The 17,795-nt window shown below is 38.7% G+C and overlaps 1 protein-coding gene across 2 annotated transcripts; it reads left to right on the top strand.

Annotated features, from left to right (window-relative positions):
- The first annotated feature begins 2,532 nt into the window (after positions 1-2,532).
- Positions 2,533-16,626, top strand: LOC131323116 (GTPase-activating protein gyp7). Of its 2 annotated transcripts, XM_058354747.1 has the most exons (12): positions 2,539-3,278; positions 4,235-4,330; positions 4,824-4,927; positions 5,024-5,196; positions 5,269-5,346; positions 6,541-6,663; positions 13,795-13,883; positions 14,718-14,823; positions 14,951-15,048; positions 15,243-15,503; positions 15,825-15,908; positions 16,301-16,626. In XM_058354747.1, exons 1-12 carry the CDS (start codon positions 3,189-3,191, stop codon positions 16,313-16,315), a joined length of 1,317 nt encoding a protein of 438 aa, XP_058210730.1. In that variant the 5' UTR covers positions 2,539-3,188; the 3' UTR covers positions 16,316-16,626. The 2 variants fall into 2 exon arrangements, with proteins under 2 accessions (XP_058210729.1, XP_058210730.1); XM_058354746.1 differs by having other exon boundaries at positions 2,533-3,278; positions 5,024-5,346.
- Positions 16,627-17,795: the final 1,169 nt, after the last annotated feature.

A 17,795-nucleotide genomic window follows, 5' to 3' on the forward strand; every position in this document is an offset into this window, starting at 1 on the left:
TAACCAGAAGAGCTTCCAAACTTATGTTGTTCGGCCGGACGGAAACTTCAGCCCATGGAGTTAAAAGGGGTGATCCATAAAACTTAATTAGGAATTGTCCTTTGAATTTGGAGCATGTTTAATAATATATTGAAGTCATCTGATTACTCCAGCAATATAGAATTTTTGTGGATGGCTTGCAAATGAATATCGAGTAAATACTCAATAGTCCGGGAGCACTGCCATGTCTTGTTCCGGACCATTCTAGAGCCACACATCTATGTGAGATCCATGCTTTTAATCGTGGACCCTATGAAAATGTGTGGTGATGGAGTGATCCGGAATACCAAGTGGTGATGCTCCCGGACTATTGAATAATTTCACATGAATATCATAGGCTAGCAACAAATTAGTCTCCATCTTGAACGTCTCAATGCAAAAATATTGAGTAGTAAGACCTTGTTCGTTTGAGGGTTTTGGATTCTAATCATTATCTTATTTCTCTCCAATTATTACTTTTATTTTTTTCTCTATCTCTCTATAATCATTACTCCGATTGAAGAGATGCTACATACACTACACCATCCACTACATTTTCTGTGTGGCCCACTCTGAGTCTCACAAAAATGCAAAAAAAATGTCCATAAGTTTTAAAATAATATTTTATAGGGCCCTGTAAAAAATCAGCTATAAAAGATATCGGTAAGTATTATTTCTAAATTCATAAGGGCGAAACTACTTAACTGCGCGGTTTTGCCCCTACGAGTCCAGAAATAATACTTACCGATACCGTTGGAGCTGATTTTTTACAGGGCCCCATATAATATTATTTTATATTTTATGAGCATTTTTCTGTATTTGTGGGACCTGAAATGGGTTTCACAAAAAATATAGTGGATGGTGTAGTGGTTTGATGTAATGTACCTAGACTTATTGATTTTTCAATCGTTACTCTATTTCTTTCTACACTTATTACTTATAAATTAAAATTCAAAATCCCAAAACGAACATGGTCTAAATTATAAATAATATGGCAGAGATATACAATGTCTTGGGGTATGTAATTCGGTCAGATGAATAATTGCGATGAGATTAATAATAGTACCATATAACTCACGATATTATATATCTCATATTTATGGGATTAATTTGGGCAATAAATTTTTTAACTAAATCTCTGCAGATATCATCTCTTAAATATACAGTTAAATCTGAAACCTACAACCGGTATAGCGAATGTACCAAGAACGGGTATCGCGAATGTGCTAAGCAAGAATGATTGTACTATTCATGTGTGTATTAGCATCGGTGAAAGTCTACTAACATTTTGTTTGAACTAGCAATACTTTTTCCAAATCTAATTGGGTATTGCTTATTTTTGCCAACCACGTATAAGGTCGGTGAGTGTAATTTTGCCTACAAAAGTACGTACCGAATACGAAGGAATAATGATAACGATTGGAATACCAATTTTTCTAGGATCACAAAAAAGTGTGAGCCACATGGTCCACAGTTGTGAGCGTGTTTGTGTGTGTTTGTTTGTTGGAATAGATAGCTCAGTTGGGTATTTGAATACCGTCTTTCATATTGTGACATGATTAATAACTTTTTTTTTCTTTTTTTATTAAGTTATTTTATTTCACCGAAAAAGCACAGGAACTATAAAATCAACGGAGCATCCCCGGAGAACTTTGATTCATCATTTCGTTTTGGGTTGATTTGTTACATAAACAATTTATTTTTTTGGAAAATTTTCTTGACATTCTTTAAGTTTAAACCAAATTGAAACAACACAGTCGGATGAAATGCTACCTATTTATGTCAAACTCAATTTAGTTAAAGCAGATCAGGATCTACTCCATTCATTAAATCAATTATAAGTTTCAACACATTTTTTTTAAAAGTTTATTGAGCATTTTATATCAAGTTGATAAGCCCTAGACCTAGGACTTCAAACCAGTGGAGCCGAGATTTTACGTGTTCGAGCTCTCCAAAATTCAATACGCTCGAGCTTGAATCGAGACCAGAGGACAATGGGATTCTATAGGGTGATCGATCCGGCCGGCTATTCATTTTGACAGTGAACGATTCGGATCAATAGGAGTTCGGATTAAATTTGAATCATCGGCGTTAAAATAGATAGCCGAATCGGCTGTCCTACAACCCCTATAGTGTGGGCTACACTACAAGATTTCCAATTCGAACCGAGATACTCGAGCTCGATTAGTATTTGAGAGCTCAAGCTTGCTTTGAGTATTATACAGACATCTGTAAATGAGTCGGCCCGAACAACGAGCTAAGCTTATCTAAATTTAGCGTAAACTTTTTGATTTAAAAAAAAATTCTAATAATAGTATTGTTTTTTTGGAGTGCAATGCACGATTGAGAAAATAGGGGCACAGCTAAATACAACTGTGAATTTACTACATGTAACCAATTTATAAGGAGGAATTCAAAATTTTCCTCTTATGAATTGACTACATGTAAAAAAATTCGCAATTGTATTTAACAGCACCCGAAAATAGATCAAGCAATTGGGTATAAGGAGGCAGAAGGTCCCAGTGACCTGGCAACCTGTATGAAGATTGAAGAAGTCTCTCTTGCTCCTCATTTGGGTTTCATTTTACCCGGGAAAGAAGGTGAGTGGCTACAAAGTCCGTTGATTCCACGCCTTCCTCGCTCTCTCTCTCCTCCCACACCAATACCCAAATTCAATGAAGTTCGCCCAAGCTACAATTCTTGAGAGAGAGAGAGAGGCACACACCCACACACACAAAGAAACAGAGGACCGCATCGATAAATTCAACGTATTAAACGGTCGTCGTTTCCTGTGGTGTGGTGTGAGAAAAAAAAACCCATTCAGGAGGCTACCCCCCACCTCCTCCTCCACCACCACCACTTAACCAAAACAACACAAGCATCAGAACAGAAAAAGAACAGCAAAAGCAATTCTTTTTCCAACATTAGAACAGAAAAGGAAAAGAAAACCATTGCTTTTCTTGTTTTTCTCGAAGGAGCCTGATCTGGTGCCCTTTGATTTTTGTTTATTATGTAAAATCTGATCTGGGTTTTTGATTTTATGTTTGCTCGGAGGATTTAGCTCTCGGTGTGTGTTGTCGAAGGATTATCTTTGACAAATACCGGGAGGTTCTGATTTTGATTTGTTTTGGGTGTGTTTTGCGGAAGTGTTTTTCTTGTGATACTTTGAAATGTGGAGGGACCCTGGAATTCCTACTGATTCTTTCTATCAGGTTCGGCCGGAATGCACCGACGTTCCGAAAACCAAATTCAAAATCAAGGTTTGTCTATTCTGCAAAAATGCCCACTCTCTTTTCTGACATACCCATTTGGTGGATTTGATGAAATCCATTTGATGATGTGATATTGCTGACTTCTGGTCCATTCATTCACAATGAGCCCACGTTATTCCTAAGTTCACTCAGAATTGGCATTTTTGTGTATATGGCACGGTCTAAGTGTGGGTGTAGTCTCATGCTTGGAGCTGATTTTTGCTATTTTTGTGAAGCACAAATGTCAATTTGGATTCTATTTGGGTTAAGTTCCCATTTGGGAGGTGTAGTTTCGGTGTATAGACTAGAACGAGGGAGGGAAGGTGAGGATATTTAGAAAGGTATGCCTTTTCTGGTTATACGGAATGAAAAAGCAAAGGCCATGTTGTGACCATACATGGGATGCTGGAGATCGTTAGAGCTTAATTTAGGTATTAACTAAGATTTCTTGAATGCTGGCTATCCCAGGTCCTGTGCGGAAATTTCATCACCATTCAATTTTTGTTACTTATTAGTTGACAAGGAGGGAATGCGTTTGAGCCAAGGGTGGTTTTCCAGTTTAGTCAGTTGTCATTTTTTGCGTCTGTTTGTTTCAGTCTTGATATTTAAAGAAATTTGGATTTGAGTTTCTTTGTCCGGGGAACACAGGTTACACAGCCTAAGCTGCTGGGGCGTCCCCTAGAGGACACTCTGAGGACATCCTATGTTGTTAACAGTGTTAACGTGTTATGATTGCTAGAACCCCGGCTGGTGGATGTATTCAGTAATTTGAGTTAGTAATTACCCTTCGCTCCTGAAGTTGGTTACTCTATGTAAACTTAGGTTATGGTATCTGAGATGACGCTAATTCAATGCGTATGTTGTAAGAATCAACATCTCAAGTAGACTAGTAGTTCGCTTTGATTTCAGTTGCAGCTTTTATGGTTGGGCTTATAACGCCTTCTCTGGATTTCAATCTTTCTCAGGCTGGAAAAACTTTAAGTGTGCGAAAATGGCAGGCTGCCTTTAGTCCAGAAGGTTATCTCGACATAGGCAGGACTCTTAGTCGAATCCACCGTGGGGTAAGTTTTCACGTTCATGGTGTGTGGAAGTATATGAAAAGCAGTATGCTTGAAGTGGAAAAAGGTTCATCGGGATTTGAATCTATTTACCTGAATCTATTGCATGCCATCCTTGTTGTACCTCATGACTGTTAGAGGTTGAATTCGGCATAAAATGTTTACCTGAAAGAGATTTGTGAGCATAACACAATAGTCTCAAAACCTAACATTGCTTTGCAGTTGAAAATTTTACTATTTCTAAGTAGAACCTTGTAGGCTGTACAATATGTAATCAAGTGTCAAACCAACTGCTGTTGGCAGCAGTAAACTAACTTTCCGTTCAGTCCTTTCAAATTCCATCCAAATCATCGTTGAAGGCATGATAATTAATAGTTAACTTTTGTTGAAAATATGTGATGCAATCTGCTATTTACTGTTTCTTCATTTGTTGGACAAATGTGTAATACAATGTGAGTATTGACACTTATCATCGAGATGTTGGTGGTGAAACTAGGGGGTCCATCCAACAATTAGAGGAGAAGTTTGGGAATTTCTTCTTGGTTGTTTTGATCCAAAGAGCACATCTGCTGAACGAGAGGAAATACGGCAAAGTCGAAGGTCGTTGCCTTTCCTTGCCTCATTTTTTGGATGGAAGTCAAGCTTGTTATACACTTGGAAATCATCTAGTAACTTCCTCTTTCTTGCAACCTTCAGGGCACAGTATGCTGTGCTGAAAGAAGAGTGCCGCCAATTGTTTCCCATTGTTGGGAGTGGTAGGTATATTACTGCACCCACTATCACTGAAGATGGTGTACCTATTCAAGATCCCTTAGTGCTTCTGGAAGCAAATCCAGACAAGGGACCAGTCTCACTTCCTCAAGAAAATGGTAATTCTGAAAACTTCAAGTCTGCATCTGGCAATTCATCAGATGTTGATGCCTTAAATTTTGTAAATACAGGGACATCCCACAGTTCAGCAATAGCGAAAGAGGAGGACAAGCAAGTAATCCAATGGAAGCTTACACTGCATCAGATAGGTTGGTAGTTTATGCTCCTATGAAATGAAATGCACGTTCCCTTTGTCCTTTTTGTTTTTTTTCCCTCAAGATGGACTGAGCAATAAGATTCTCTCTCATATTCCTGAGTCTGTCTTCTGTCTCCTTCTACAGTCTTATGTTTTTAAGTACAAATGTAGGTTGTACGTATTTATATGAACCACATTTAACCTTCATGAACATGGTGCCGAATATTGTCTCATGTTTATTCAATAAGTTCCACGATTAAAAGAATTTCTCATGGCATGCCGTGAAGCATATACAGTTTGAGCCTATTGATTTTGTTCTAGTCACTGTTGTAAATTACTATTTGTCAATTATTGACTCTTGCAACGGCCTTATTCTTTTCGTCAACTGAGTATTTTGTGTCTTTACCGGGTACGTTTCATTCTTTTTCGTGGGGAGTGCAAGCTCAAGCAATTACTCTGTAGTCTGTACCAAGTGAGAATCTTTAACTTCGTGAACCTTTATGACGGTTAGCAGTTTTCTTTATCGTGCTTTAACTTCCTTAGCATTCCAAACATATCTTTACCTAGCAGCTCTCGTTATTAACCTTATACTTTCTTTTGGCTCTCGTTAATAACCTGCCTTGCCACTCTTAGATGGTAACTTTTCCAGTTCCAGTACGATATGAAACTTAGAACAGCTACTCTAAGTCTTGTTAATTCAGAAGGAAACACTGCCTTGCCACTCTTTTCAAGTGAAGCCTCTCTAGTCTAATGTTGCATGTTCAACATATTATTTGTGCTGTTTAAGTTGCTTCTATGATGAATTGCTTTTTTGGTTGTAAGTTTTGTACGGCACTTGGTCATTTAATGTTTGAAAGGCTCAGGTAACATAACTTCATGGGCATGAGTATAATGTTGATGTCTTACTTCGTTGGAGTTTCAATGAACATTTTGCGCTTGGAAGAAGGGCATAGAGTATAAAATCCACTTGATATCATGCAGAGAAGTCTCTAGATCTACATTCTTTGTTCCTCCTAAATGCTTTTTCGAGGAGTTTGTTTGTAGACCATCAATTTCTTTACTGAACACTAGAATGTACAGCAAAAGTTGTCCTAGTTTGAAAGCTTGTTGCTCTAATGTGTATCAGGTTTCTTATAACTCTAAGAGTTTTGGTTGTTGAACTTTTTGAAATCATTTAAACCTTTCATGCTTGGAATTTTTATGACAGGTCTCGATGTGGTTCGCACTGATAGGACACTAGTTTTTTATGAGAAGCAAGAAAATTTGTCGAAGCTTTGGGACATTCTCGCCGTCTATGCCTGGTTTGATAAGGATGTTGGGTACTGTCAAGGTGGGTAGTCAACTTATCTGCTTCGTCGTCGCAACCTAACCTCTTAGAAAGGTTTACACCCCAAGCGTAGGGTTAGGTCGTTGAAAGCATAATAACCGGTAAGACCGGAATCGTTCCCACAGAGAAATCTTCTTTAGCGAATTTGGAATAGAAGTTGCTTAAAGATTGCGGCGTTCAAGCGGCCAACTTTAGAGTTTTGATTCGATTGATGAAATTAAACTTGGAAATAAACTAGGTTAAGATGGTCGAGTCAAAGGGATTGATTTACCCACGACTTAGCCATCAAACGGTTCCTTCATCTAACTCATGAGTGAACCGAAACCGTCCGGATTCCACTAGAAGAATTAAAAGCTGAAGACTACTTATAACTTAATTCAAAGCTCTAATTCAAATTGAACTCATTTAACGCAAGTGAGAGACGAAAAAAGATCGTTCGCACGCGTAGGATTATCAAGCTCGTAGCACAAGGCGATAAACTTCATTGATCAAAGAAGCCACCAACCCCATGATCAAAGCTAGAAATCATGGGTTTAATTCATTCAAAACCTTGAGATTAAGCTAAAGTTAAGAGAAACCATTTAATGGACTAATCCATAGGGTGAACCTCACCCCATGACCGAACCGATTAACTACTCACTCATAATAAAAAGACTAGAAAAAGAGTTAAGCATGAAAAACATGATTCACCGATGAAAACGAAAATAAACTTGATTTATAAGAAGATCTAACAAGTAGCTACAACATTAATACATGAGAAAACATCAAAACACTTAAACTTACTTGAGTTCTTGAAGATTGAAAGCTTGAAAAGCTAAGAACACAACATGAAAATCCTAGAAAGCAAGAAAAAGACTTAGGCCTAAAAACTAACTAATGGCCATTTTCATCCATAAATGGCATACAAGACTATTTATAGGCCTTACAAAATCAGCCTTACAATGGACAAAAAGGCCCCCAAAATATCCCAAAAACATACTAGAAGTAGAAACTTTCCATTTATGGAAGGTTGAAATATTCAGCAAAAAAGGTGCTGGCCGAAGGGCATTGGTACCAATACCTAAAAAATGAGGTATTGGTACCAATCCAACTGTCTTCTAATTCGGCATGATGGTACCAATACCTAAAAAATGAGGTATTGGTACCTCTGTGTGAAAACAGCAGAACAGGGTCAGCTTGGGCCATCATGCCTTGTCGTGCCCCGACGGCCTTCCGATGCTTCATTACATGATCAACGGGACTTGGCGGAGGTATGCCTTATGGCCTTGGAGTCTCGGATACCCTCGAGGGCCATCCTCGATGCATATGCCTTGCTTAAACCACTTTGGCACATTCCTTGCCAACCTTGACCTCCGGCCAATTTCCGAGGCTTCTTGTGGCACCGTTAGGCTTCGGTGACAATGAAATGAGTACCGGCGGGCATTTGGACACTTGGTTCATCCCGGAACGTTTATTGGCGATCAAAACCGCCTTATTAGCACGTTTTACCTGAAATACACAAAAACGTACCTTACGTGCAATATCGCATAAAAACGACAATATATATGTACAAACACAACATACTAGAGGACTTAAGCACCAAGAATATGCATTATTGGGTGCTTATCACACCCCCCAACTTGAACTTTGCTAGTCCCTAGCAAACTAAAACAAAACGTATTTAACTAAACTATGCAATCTTCCCAAAACGAAGATACGAAAGCTATGCTCAACAACTACAACTAGGCAAGAGTCCAAAGCACCCCTTCAAATCTGACCATATGCAATCCACGCACAAACATGCCATGAACTAGGATGAACAAACTATGCCATATTAGAATAGTCAAGCATGCATGCACCACAATGAGTTTCAACTCTAAAACTCACAAGGATAACGCTCTTATTCGACTTTTCACACAGTGAGATACAAGATACATCCCATGTCAAGCGCTAGCGAGTAAATGCAATAGCTAGAGACAAAAAGCTATGCATGCTATCAAAAGAGCGCTAAGAACGAAAGGAAAGCTAATTATTGACAAGTATGGGAAGACTAGGAATATCACAACTTAAGTAATAATAGATATCGACTATGCATCAAACGGAGTTAATTAGCGTACAAAAGATCAACGGAGGACTTTATTAGCTTATAACGACCTTGGATACAAAGAAAAAGGGACTACAAAAATGTAGTGGCCATATACTTGCATGATTCATCTACCCTTGGCCACTACCAACCCTAAACTACCCAAGGCATGGCCACATATCGGCCAAACACCAAACAAAGTTACGAAAAAGAAATTAAGAAAAACTACTACCACCGACTCAACAACACATAGTCGTCATCTTCATTCGACTCCTCATGGTATTGAGCCTCGAGCTCCCCTTTTCCATTGGACTCTTCCTCATCCGGAATGTAAGCTAACCCGGAGGTCACACCAATCCTCTCATCATAGTATTCAACCCTCTTTCGAATATGATTTTGCTTTTTCATAGCATCTCTTTGATTTTCTTTGAGAAATAGGGTCATTTGAAATGAAATTTGTAGTGAGAGAGATTGAGGAGCCAATTTTGAGGGCTTTGGAGAGGGAGATGAAAATTTGGGGTTTTACCTTTTGTAGTGGGAGAGGAGAGATAGGGAATCACATATCAATTCATTGCCTTTTGCATCTCAACCACTTTATCATATTCACACCATTCCAAACTTCCTTGAATCTTTGAAAATCATTGACACACAACCCTCCAAACATCCGGTTGCCTAGGTTTGAACAATGGAAGAGACTCGGACTGTGGTTCAAAACAAGGACGATGAGACTCTTATGTGGTTTAATCAAACAAAAATGCCTTGAATCATTTCCTAAGTACGCTAGCAACTCCAATAAGATGCATGAAAGATATAAACACTACTTAAGCATGCACAAAAGGTGTTATTTACGCAAGTGCGGAATAGGAGAACGAAAAGCATGGGATGCTTATGAAACGAATCTCCACTCTAGTGAGGCATAACACTTGACTTGACTTTTAGGCTCAACTTGTTCATCAACGTTCATATATATGCATATGCATAGATTCAAACACAAAATCAAATTCGATGGGATACACGACTCTTGCCATATTGACACAATTGAGCATATTTAAAGTATCTAACATACGAAATCACTACTAATAAAGGAAGATTGCACAAAAAATTTGAAAATTTTACCAAAAACAGAAAAATGAGACAAGTCTCATGAACATATATATAACATATATATATCTCCCCCCAACTTAAACGATGCTATGTCCTCATAGCATGGAGATTAACAGTATTGAGAGGGAAAGAACAAAAGATTGTACCTCCGGAGGGAATGTCAACCCCCATATACCTCGACCAAGTTGGAGGCTTTCTTGTCATTGCTTCCCTTCGTCATTGGAACTGCTTCCAAGGCTCACTCTTTCGGCTCCTCCATCGGAACCACAGCTAGTCACACAAGGTCATCGCTGGGGCTTTCTTGGTCTTACAACCGCGACACGTAATCGCACCCATGCTTAGGGCTCCTGAATGCCTCACTCACCATAGCTTTTAGACCTAAACCACCAAGGCTGGTGTGGTAGCATGCTTACCCTGCAAAAGACTTAAGAACCAACTACCTAATAAGAAGCAAATGACATTAGAACTACCTGGCTCATGTTATCCGGCCCTAACAACTGACAAGTAAAATTAAATCCACCAAATCGTCACGTGATTGAACGGGTACTACTTTTCTCCCCATTTTTCAAGCGAGAAACGGGTGGCTATACCAGACCATCAAATTAAAAAAAGAAAAAAGAAAAGAGAAGGAGAAAAAGAAAGAGTTTATGTACGTTCAGCCAAACGCGGGCTTCTAACATTTAATATGCCAATGAGCGCTAATAAAATGAACATAGCACTCCACTCCACACTTTGCTTCAAAAATTGAATCCGACCATGCCACAAAAATAGATACTTTGAGTACCGCAATTGCCGAATTTGCTTAAGACATTTAAGTTCAACCAAGTGCGCATTCCAAACTAGATTGATTTTCAACGAGTTGACAAAATCTACAATGTAAGGATGGTAAATCAAATCAAATTCATCAACACCAACAAAATCAATCAATTCGACTTTTAAAAGCTCTTGCACTTGGGGAGACTCGATAGGAGAGGTGGCATCGTCTAGACCTGAGAGTATTGAATGGTTCAAAATTTCTATGGAAGGTATCTCCTCAAAGGAAGGAGACAAACTCTCAGGTCTGTTCACATTCTTCCCATCCTGCTCATTCAGCAGAGCATTCAAGAAGTCTACCTCCGCATTCGTTTCCTCAAAAATGAGAAATTTCTCCCCCGAATTGTCACACAAAGGGGGATCAACAGGGGGAGAACACTGGATATCAGGCTCATCATCCGGCACATCACTCCATGCTGACTCTGCAGAGCTTTCACAATCTAAACGAACATTTTCAACAAAGATATGTGGCTCTATTTTCTTTTCCCCAACATTTAAGGTGGCATCTTCAACATTGACATCATAAAGACAAGATTCTGAATTTTCAGCTAATTTATCAAAGTAATCCCAACTCTCATTAGCGGTTCTATCCAAAAAGGCACCATCAAACATCCTTTCTACAAGCTGACGCGTTGTAGAATTTAAACTCTTATAGAAAATGAGAATAAGGTGTCTTGTTTCATAGCTATGTTGCGACCAATAAAGCATGAGAGATCTAAAGCGCCACCAACAACATGCAAAAGACTCTTCATCAAATTGATAAAAATTTACGATTTCACATAGTAGCATATGAGTCTCATACATTGGGGAAAACTCTTTGAAAAATTGTTCTTCCATATTTTGCCATGTAAGTATTGATCTTGAGTTCAAGGAATAAAACCAACTCTTAGCCATGTCTTTCAAAGATGATGGAAATATCTTTAATAAGACCTCTTTATCGTTCATGCAAAGCTCCTCGAGTTCTATGATGTGTGCACATGGATTGTCAGAGCCTAAGCCATGAAAATGGGGTAACACTTGAAGCATGCCCGACTTAACATTTAAAACATTGGCAGAAGGGGTGACTATGCAAGAGGGTGTAAAAATTTGATTGGGATAAAGGTACTCCCGCATAGTCTTGGGGACTATTTCCTCATTTGCCGCCGCCATTCTATTACAAAGATAAAAATATAAAGTAAATAGGCCAGAGGGGCTATACCGCCACCTCTTTCTCAAAACAGTTCCGTGGGGTTAAGCCACCACCACATATATACACAACAAAAGAAAAGGCAATTGATGCTCAATCTAGCTTCGTTACACCTCAAGTCGAATTGGTGGCTCGGTTAGAGGTATCCACTAAATCGAGTTCAAATTACACAAAGGAAAAATAAACGGAGTACTTACAGTGGTTTGTCGAACCTCCAAATAAGCTATATTAAGAATTCCCCGGCAACGGCGCCAAAAATTGCTTCTCGTCGCAACCTAACCTCTTAGAAAGGTTTACACCCCAAGCGTAGGGTTAGGTCGTTGAAAGCATAATAACCGGTAAGACCGGAATCGTTCCCACAGAGAAATCTTCTTTAGCGAATTTGGAATAGAAGTTGCTTAAAGATTGCGGCGTTCAAGCGGCCAACTTTAGAGTTTTGATTCGATTGATGAAATTAAACTTGGAAATAAACTAGGTTAAGATGGTCGAGTCAAAGGGATTGATTTACCCACGACTTAGCCATCAAACGGTTCCTTCATCTAACTCATGAGTGAACCGAAACCGTCCGGATTCCACTAGAAGAATTAAAAGCTGAAGACTACTTATAACTTAATTCAAAGCTCTAATTCAAATTGAACTCATTTAACGCAAGTGAGAGACGAAAAAAGATCGTTCGCACGCGTAGGATTATCAAGCTCGTAGCACAAGGCGATAAACTTCATTGATCAAAGAAGCCACCAACCCCATGATCAAAGCTAGAAATCATGGGTTTAATTCATTCAAAACCTTGAGATTAAGCTAAAGTTAAGAGAAACCATTTAATGGACTAATCCATAGGGTGAACCTCACCCCATGACCGAACCGATTAACTACTCACTCATAATAAAAAGACTAGAAAAAGAGTTAAGCATGAAAAACATGATTCACCGATGAAAACGAAAATAAACTTGATTTATAAGAAGATCTAACAAGTAGCTACAACATTAATACATGAGAAAACATCAAAACACTTAAACTTACTTGAGTTCTTGAAGATTGAAAGCTTGAAAAGCTAAGAACACAACATGAAAATCCTAGAAAGCAAGAAAAAGACTTAGGCCTAAAAACTAACTAATGGCCATTTTCATCCATAAATGGCATACAAGACTATTTATAGGCCTTACAAAATCAGCCTTACAATGGACAAAAAGGCCCCCAAAATATCCCAAAAACATACTAGAAGTAGAAACTTTCCATTTATGGAAGGTTGAAATATTCAGCAAAAAAGGTGCTGGCCGAAGGGCATTGGTACCAATACCTAAAAAATGAGGTATTGGTACCAATCCAACTGTCTTCTAATTCGGCATGATGGTACCAATACCTAAAAAATGAGGTATTGGTACCTCTGTGTGAAAACAGCAGAACAGGGTCAGCTTGGGCCATCATGCCTTGTCGTGCCCCGACGGCCTTCCGATGCTTCATTACATGATCAACGGGACTTGGCGGAGGTATGCCTTATGGCCTTGGAGTCTCGGATACCCTCGAGGGCCATCCTCGATGCATATGCCTTGCTTAAACCACTTTGGCACATTCCTTGCCAACCTTGACCTCCGGCCAATTTCCGAGGCTTCTTGTGGCACCGTTAGGCTTCGGTGACAATGAAATGAGTACCGGCGGGCATTTGGACACTTGGTTCATCCCGGAACGTTTATTGGCGATCAAAACCGCCTTATTAGCACGTTTTACCTGAAATACACAAAAACGTACCTTACGTGCAATATCGCATAAAAACGACAATATATATGTACAAACACAACATACTAGAGGACTTAAGCACCAAGAATATGCATTATTGGGTGCTTATCATTATCTTTCCTCCATCACTGCCTTCAATAAAATGCAGGAACGGATCAATTATGCTAGTTTTATAGCTATATACTTTGGGTCGAGGTGCTGACTCTGAAGCACACTTTGTGAATGTGCCGTGCAGGAATGAGTGATCTCTGCTCCCCTATGATAATTCTTCTTGATGATGAAGCAGATGCGTTTTGGTGCTTTGAACATTTGATGCGTAAACTGGTATATTACTCATTTATCCAAAGCCATATCCTATCAGGATTTTTAAATATTAGACATGTGGAATTAATTCACAAAGATATGCTTCAAAATTATGGTTTTCAATGCCAACAATTTATTTTCATCTCATTTGACTTGGTTCCTCCTCTAAAACTCCAAACTGTAACAGGTTTTTTGTAGGGTGATGGGACAGTTGTTCGATAATGCTTTTAACTTCTATAGTTAATCCATTTACCAGGAGAAATGTAGACTCGAGTAGTGAACCTAGATCATGAATCCTCAATTTACCTCTTGAAGCCTTTCCAATTTCCATTGCCTCTAGGATGATTATCCAATTGGAGGATAATTACAGGAACCGTCTTCGATCTTAAGCTGTTTGTCTCCATCAAGAAATGGAGGTGTTTTTCCATATATACAGTCTGCAGGACAAGTGACTGAAACTTTTTCGAGATTTCCAAAATAAACAAAACCTGTTGCTTGCTTAGGAACCAGTGCGTAGAGTAGAAAGATATACCGGAGTCTTTTTGTAATCCAGTTGAACATATGTCCTAAACTGTTTTTGTACACCGCTGAGAGGGTCAAAAAGTGTAAATCATTGTTCTATTTTCGGAGCCTAAGAAATTTGTCTGTTCCAGTACTGATGAGTTTCTTTTGCAGGATATAAATAGGTGTACCTCTAAAATCAATTAAAGTGTGGCTGTGCTATGTATATTTATGCATGATGTATCATATTATCTCTTTTAGCTACTTTGTTTACCATGTTTCTTTTTTCTTTTCTTGATTAATATTCCATTGACAATATCTAAACATATGCGTTTTTTACTTTAAATTTTGAAGCGGGGAAATTTCAGATGCACCGAGACCTCTGTTGGGGTGGAGACACAACTGTGTAATTTGGCGTCAATCACTCAAGTGATTGATCCAAAGCTTCATCAGCATTTAGGTACTGCTTTTGAATTAGTCTATTACTACATCCATTACTGCATTACGAGTTCCTTTTCTTGTTTGAACATCTCCTGATGAAATTGTTTGCTCAACTGACGATAATGTATTCTGAACTTGGAGCACAGAGACTCTAGGTGGAGGTGACTATTTATTTGCTTTCCGAATGCTTATGGTTTTGTTTCGTCGAGAATTCTCTTTTGGTGATTCCTTGTACCTTTGGGAGGTAAGATTCAATCTCTCTCTCGCAGCTTTTTAATGCTTATGGTTTTGTTTCAAGTTTCTTTCCCTTCTTTATGCATGCGGGCATGTGTTCAATTCTAGTATTGTGGTTAATTTTATAATCTTTGTTTTTTTATTTAAATTAGAACTTCTGTTCTTTTTAATGGACTTGTTTCATGTTTTTGAAATTCTAAACAGATGATGTGGGCTCTGGAATATGACCCGGACTTGTTCTCCTTGTACGAGGACCCTGAATCAGTTAACGAAAAAGTTGATGGATCCAAAGGAAAAGCTAAGTCGATACGTCAATATGGGAAGTACGAGAGAGAAAACTTGACTTTGGGAGCAAAAAGTGCTGAAGCCCAACTCCCCATTTCTGTTTTCCTTGTTGCCAGTGTCTTGAAAGATAAAAGCGCCAAGTTGTTGACTGAGGCCCGGGGATTGGATGATGTCGTTAAGGTTAGTTTAACGACTTCATGAAGCTTTAAGCTAATGGAAGCTACTTTCCATGATATACCTCTTAGGTAAACTCTTTTACTGAATTGCTCAAGAAAGGTGCAGGCTCATGTACCTGCTGAAGTCTACGTCTAACCGTAGATTAGTATCACTTGGTCGATTGTGGTTATAATTTCTAAAACCCTGCGAAAAAAGTCGAAAGCTAGACTATCTTTGTTCACTTGACAAGTGATGCTTCAACATTTCCTATTTTTGCTGCAGCTCTGCAGTTTTTCATGTAACTCACCTCTCTCTCTCTCTCTCTCTCTCTCTCTCTCTCTCCAGATATTGAACGACATAACTGGAAATCTGGATGCCAGAAAAGCATGCACCGGGGCGATGAAACTTCACAAGAAGTATCTTAAAAAGGTAAAAAAATTCTTGGATTGTTTTTGATGGAGTCATACTAATGCTGCAGTTGCAAGTGAACCAAAAACAAAGTAAATTTGCTACCTTAACTTATTTTCATGCTTAGGCTTGCTTTTATAGCTTACCCATTCTCTGCTGATTGTTCTCTTCCTAGGATTGTTGAATACGTACATGAAAGCTGCTAACTAACCCTAGACACATTCGAGGCCTATAATTCATACAGAGGATAGGGATTAGTGTCAAGTGAAATTGCATGGACCAGTTTGTAACAGTATTTGGCTAATTAGCGTCTTTTTGTTGTCCCAGTTTTTTATTTTTCAAGCATTTTCTTTTTCCCGATTTCTCGGTTATGAGTGAACATTATGTTGACCCCTGCTGACACATTGCCGCAGGCCAAGAAGACTTGACATTGGCCTACACTTGGCTTCCAAATGAAGTATGTAATCATTTGGCATAGTCAAGCGTGACGTTTTTGGACAGTTTCGAATGCAGTTGGAAAGAGAAAATCCTATGCGTTGTTACAAATCGGCTCAGATTTCACAGATATGTACACTCCCAAACCAGTAAAAACATGCTGGTGGGAGCATTTGTTGTATGTAAAAACCAATCCTCACCTCTTGTATAACAGTTTTCGGAAGGCATTATGTGAATATATTTTGTATCATAACCTGTTGTAATTGTTATGAAATATGAGGCGAACTTTTGTTTTTTGAGGTGTTCCCATATCAATAACAGTGTTATGATTCGTGGAAATTATTGTTCTTACAGTTTTTTGTTCCTTCTAAACAAAATGTTGGTGTAATCATTCATTACCTAGTTAGAGAAACTTTTAAGGAACTTGAAACCTGGAACGAAGAAAACTAGAGCAGGGGAAACTTGGCTGTCCAGTTCTTTGTTCTTGAAATGGCTCTCTCTTTAATCTGTCAATGTTTTCGTTCTCTGTCGTCCAGCTACTCATCGGCTTAATCTAGGCTTCACCAGGCGATGGCTAGTGATGCTGTATCTTTTATTCGAATTAGGACTTCCGTTTTACTCCTGTTTCTATTCCATGGCATCAAAATCGAAAAAGAAAATTGGGCAGCCAAAACAAGAACCCCAAAACTTTGTTCAGTGAATCGAATTGGTTCCCTTTGAAACCCCATCCATAGACAAGACAAGCTGCCCCTTCAACAAGAAGAGGAAAGATCAAGGTAATTTTTCAGAAGCAGAAGCATTGAACACATGAACTAAAACGAGGTCAAACCCACAGGGAAAATGCTCGTTCAGGATCATTTGTCACATAAACAAACAAAATTTGAACACAATTTTGAGTGATTGCCCTTCTCCGAGCCGCCCAATCTGAGAGCGAACAGCTAATGCGTTCCACTTATTGAGCAGGATTAATTCGTTAATTTTTAGATTACGCTAGAACAACTCACCACTAGGCTAAATAGAAAAAGCCATGCTTCTCAAGGTCAGCTCAATTAAAGCTCGTTGAGAACGGCTAAACTGATATTCAAATCAAATCTGAGCACGTATTGAAGCCCGTTTGACATGGCTCACTGCTTGACCTCAATGGGGACTTACAAAACTAAGCTCTAATCGATACTCACTCAAATAGCTCAACGGAGGATGAAACAGAGAGTAAAGCATTAAAACTGGAACCAAACATCATTTCCAATCGAATTTTCCAGGTAAAACCAAGATTGGAACGATCAAAATACCGAGCGTTTGTATTACGATTCAATCATGTTGTTAGACTCTATGAAAATGTACACTTAAAAACATGAGAATTCTGCATGACATTAGGTTAATTACAAGAGGTTGATGAATATCGAAAAATCCCTCCTCCGGATATGTGTTGTTCCATTTATAGTCCGACTTCCCTGTCATTTGGAGGAATTTGAA

The sequence above is a fragment of the Rhododendron vialii genome, chromosome 4a, assembly GCF_030253575.1.
Source record: "Rhododendron vialii isolate Sample 1 chromosome 4a, ASM3025357v1".
NCBI classification, from domain to species: Eukaryota; Viridiplantae; Streptophyta; class Magnoliopsida; order Ericales; family Ericaceae; genus Rhododendron; species Rhododendron vialii.

Coding starts and splice junctions, on each gene's coding strand:
- LOC131323116 (XM_058354746.1), top strand. CDS start 3,189: ATGTGGAGGGACCCTGGAATTCCTACTGATTCTTTCTATCAGGTTCGG. Junction 3,279..4,234: donor AAACCAAATTCAAAATCAAG/GTTTGTCTATTC, acceptor AATCTTTCTCAG/GCTGGAAAAACTTTAAGTGT. Junction 15,049..15,242: donor ATTCCTTGTACCTTTGGGAG/GTAAGATTCAAT, acceptor AATTCTAAACAG/ATGATGTGGGCTCTGGAATA.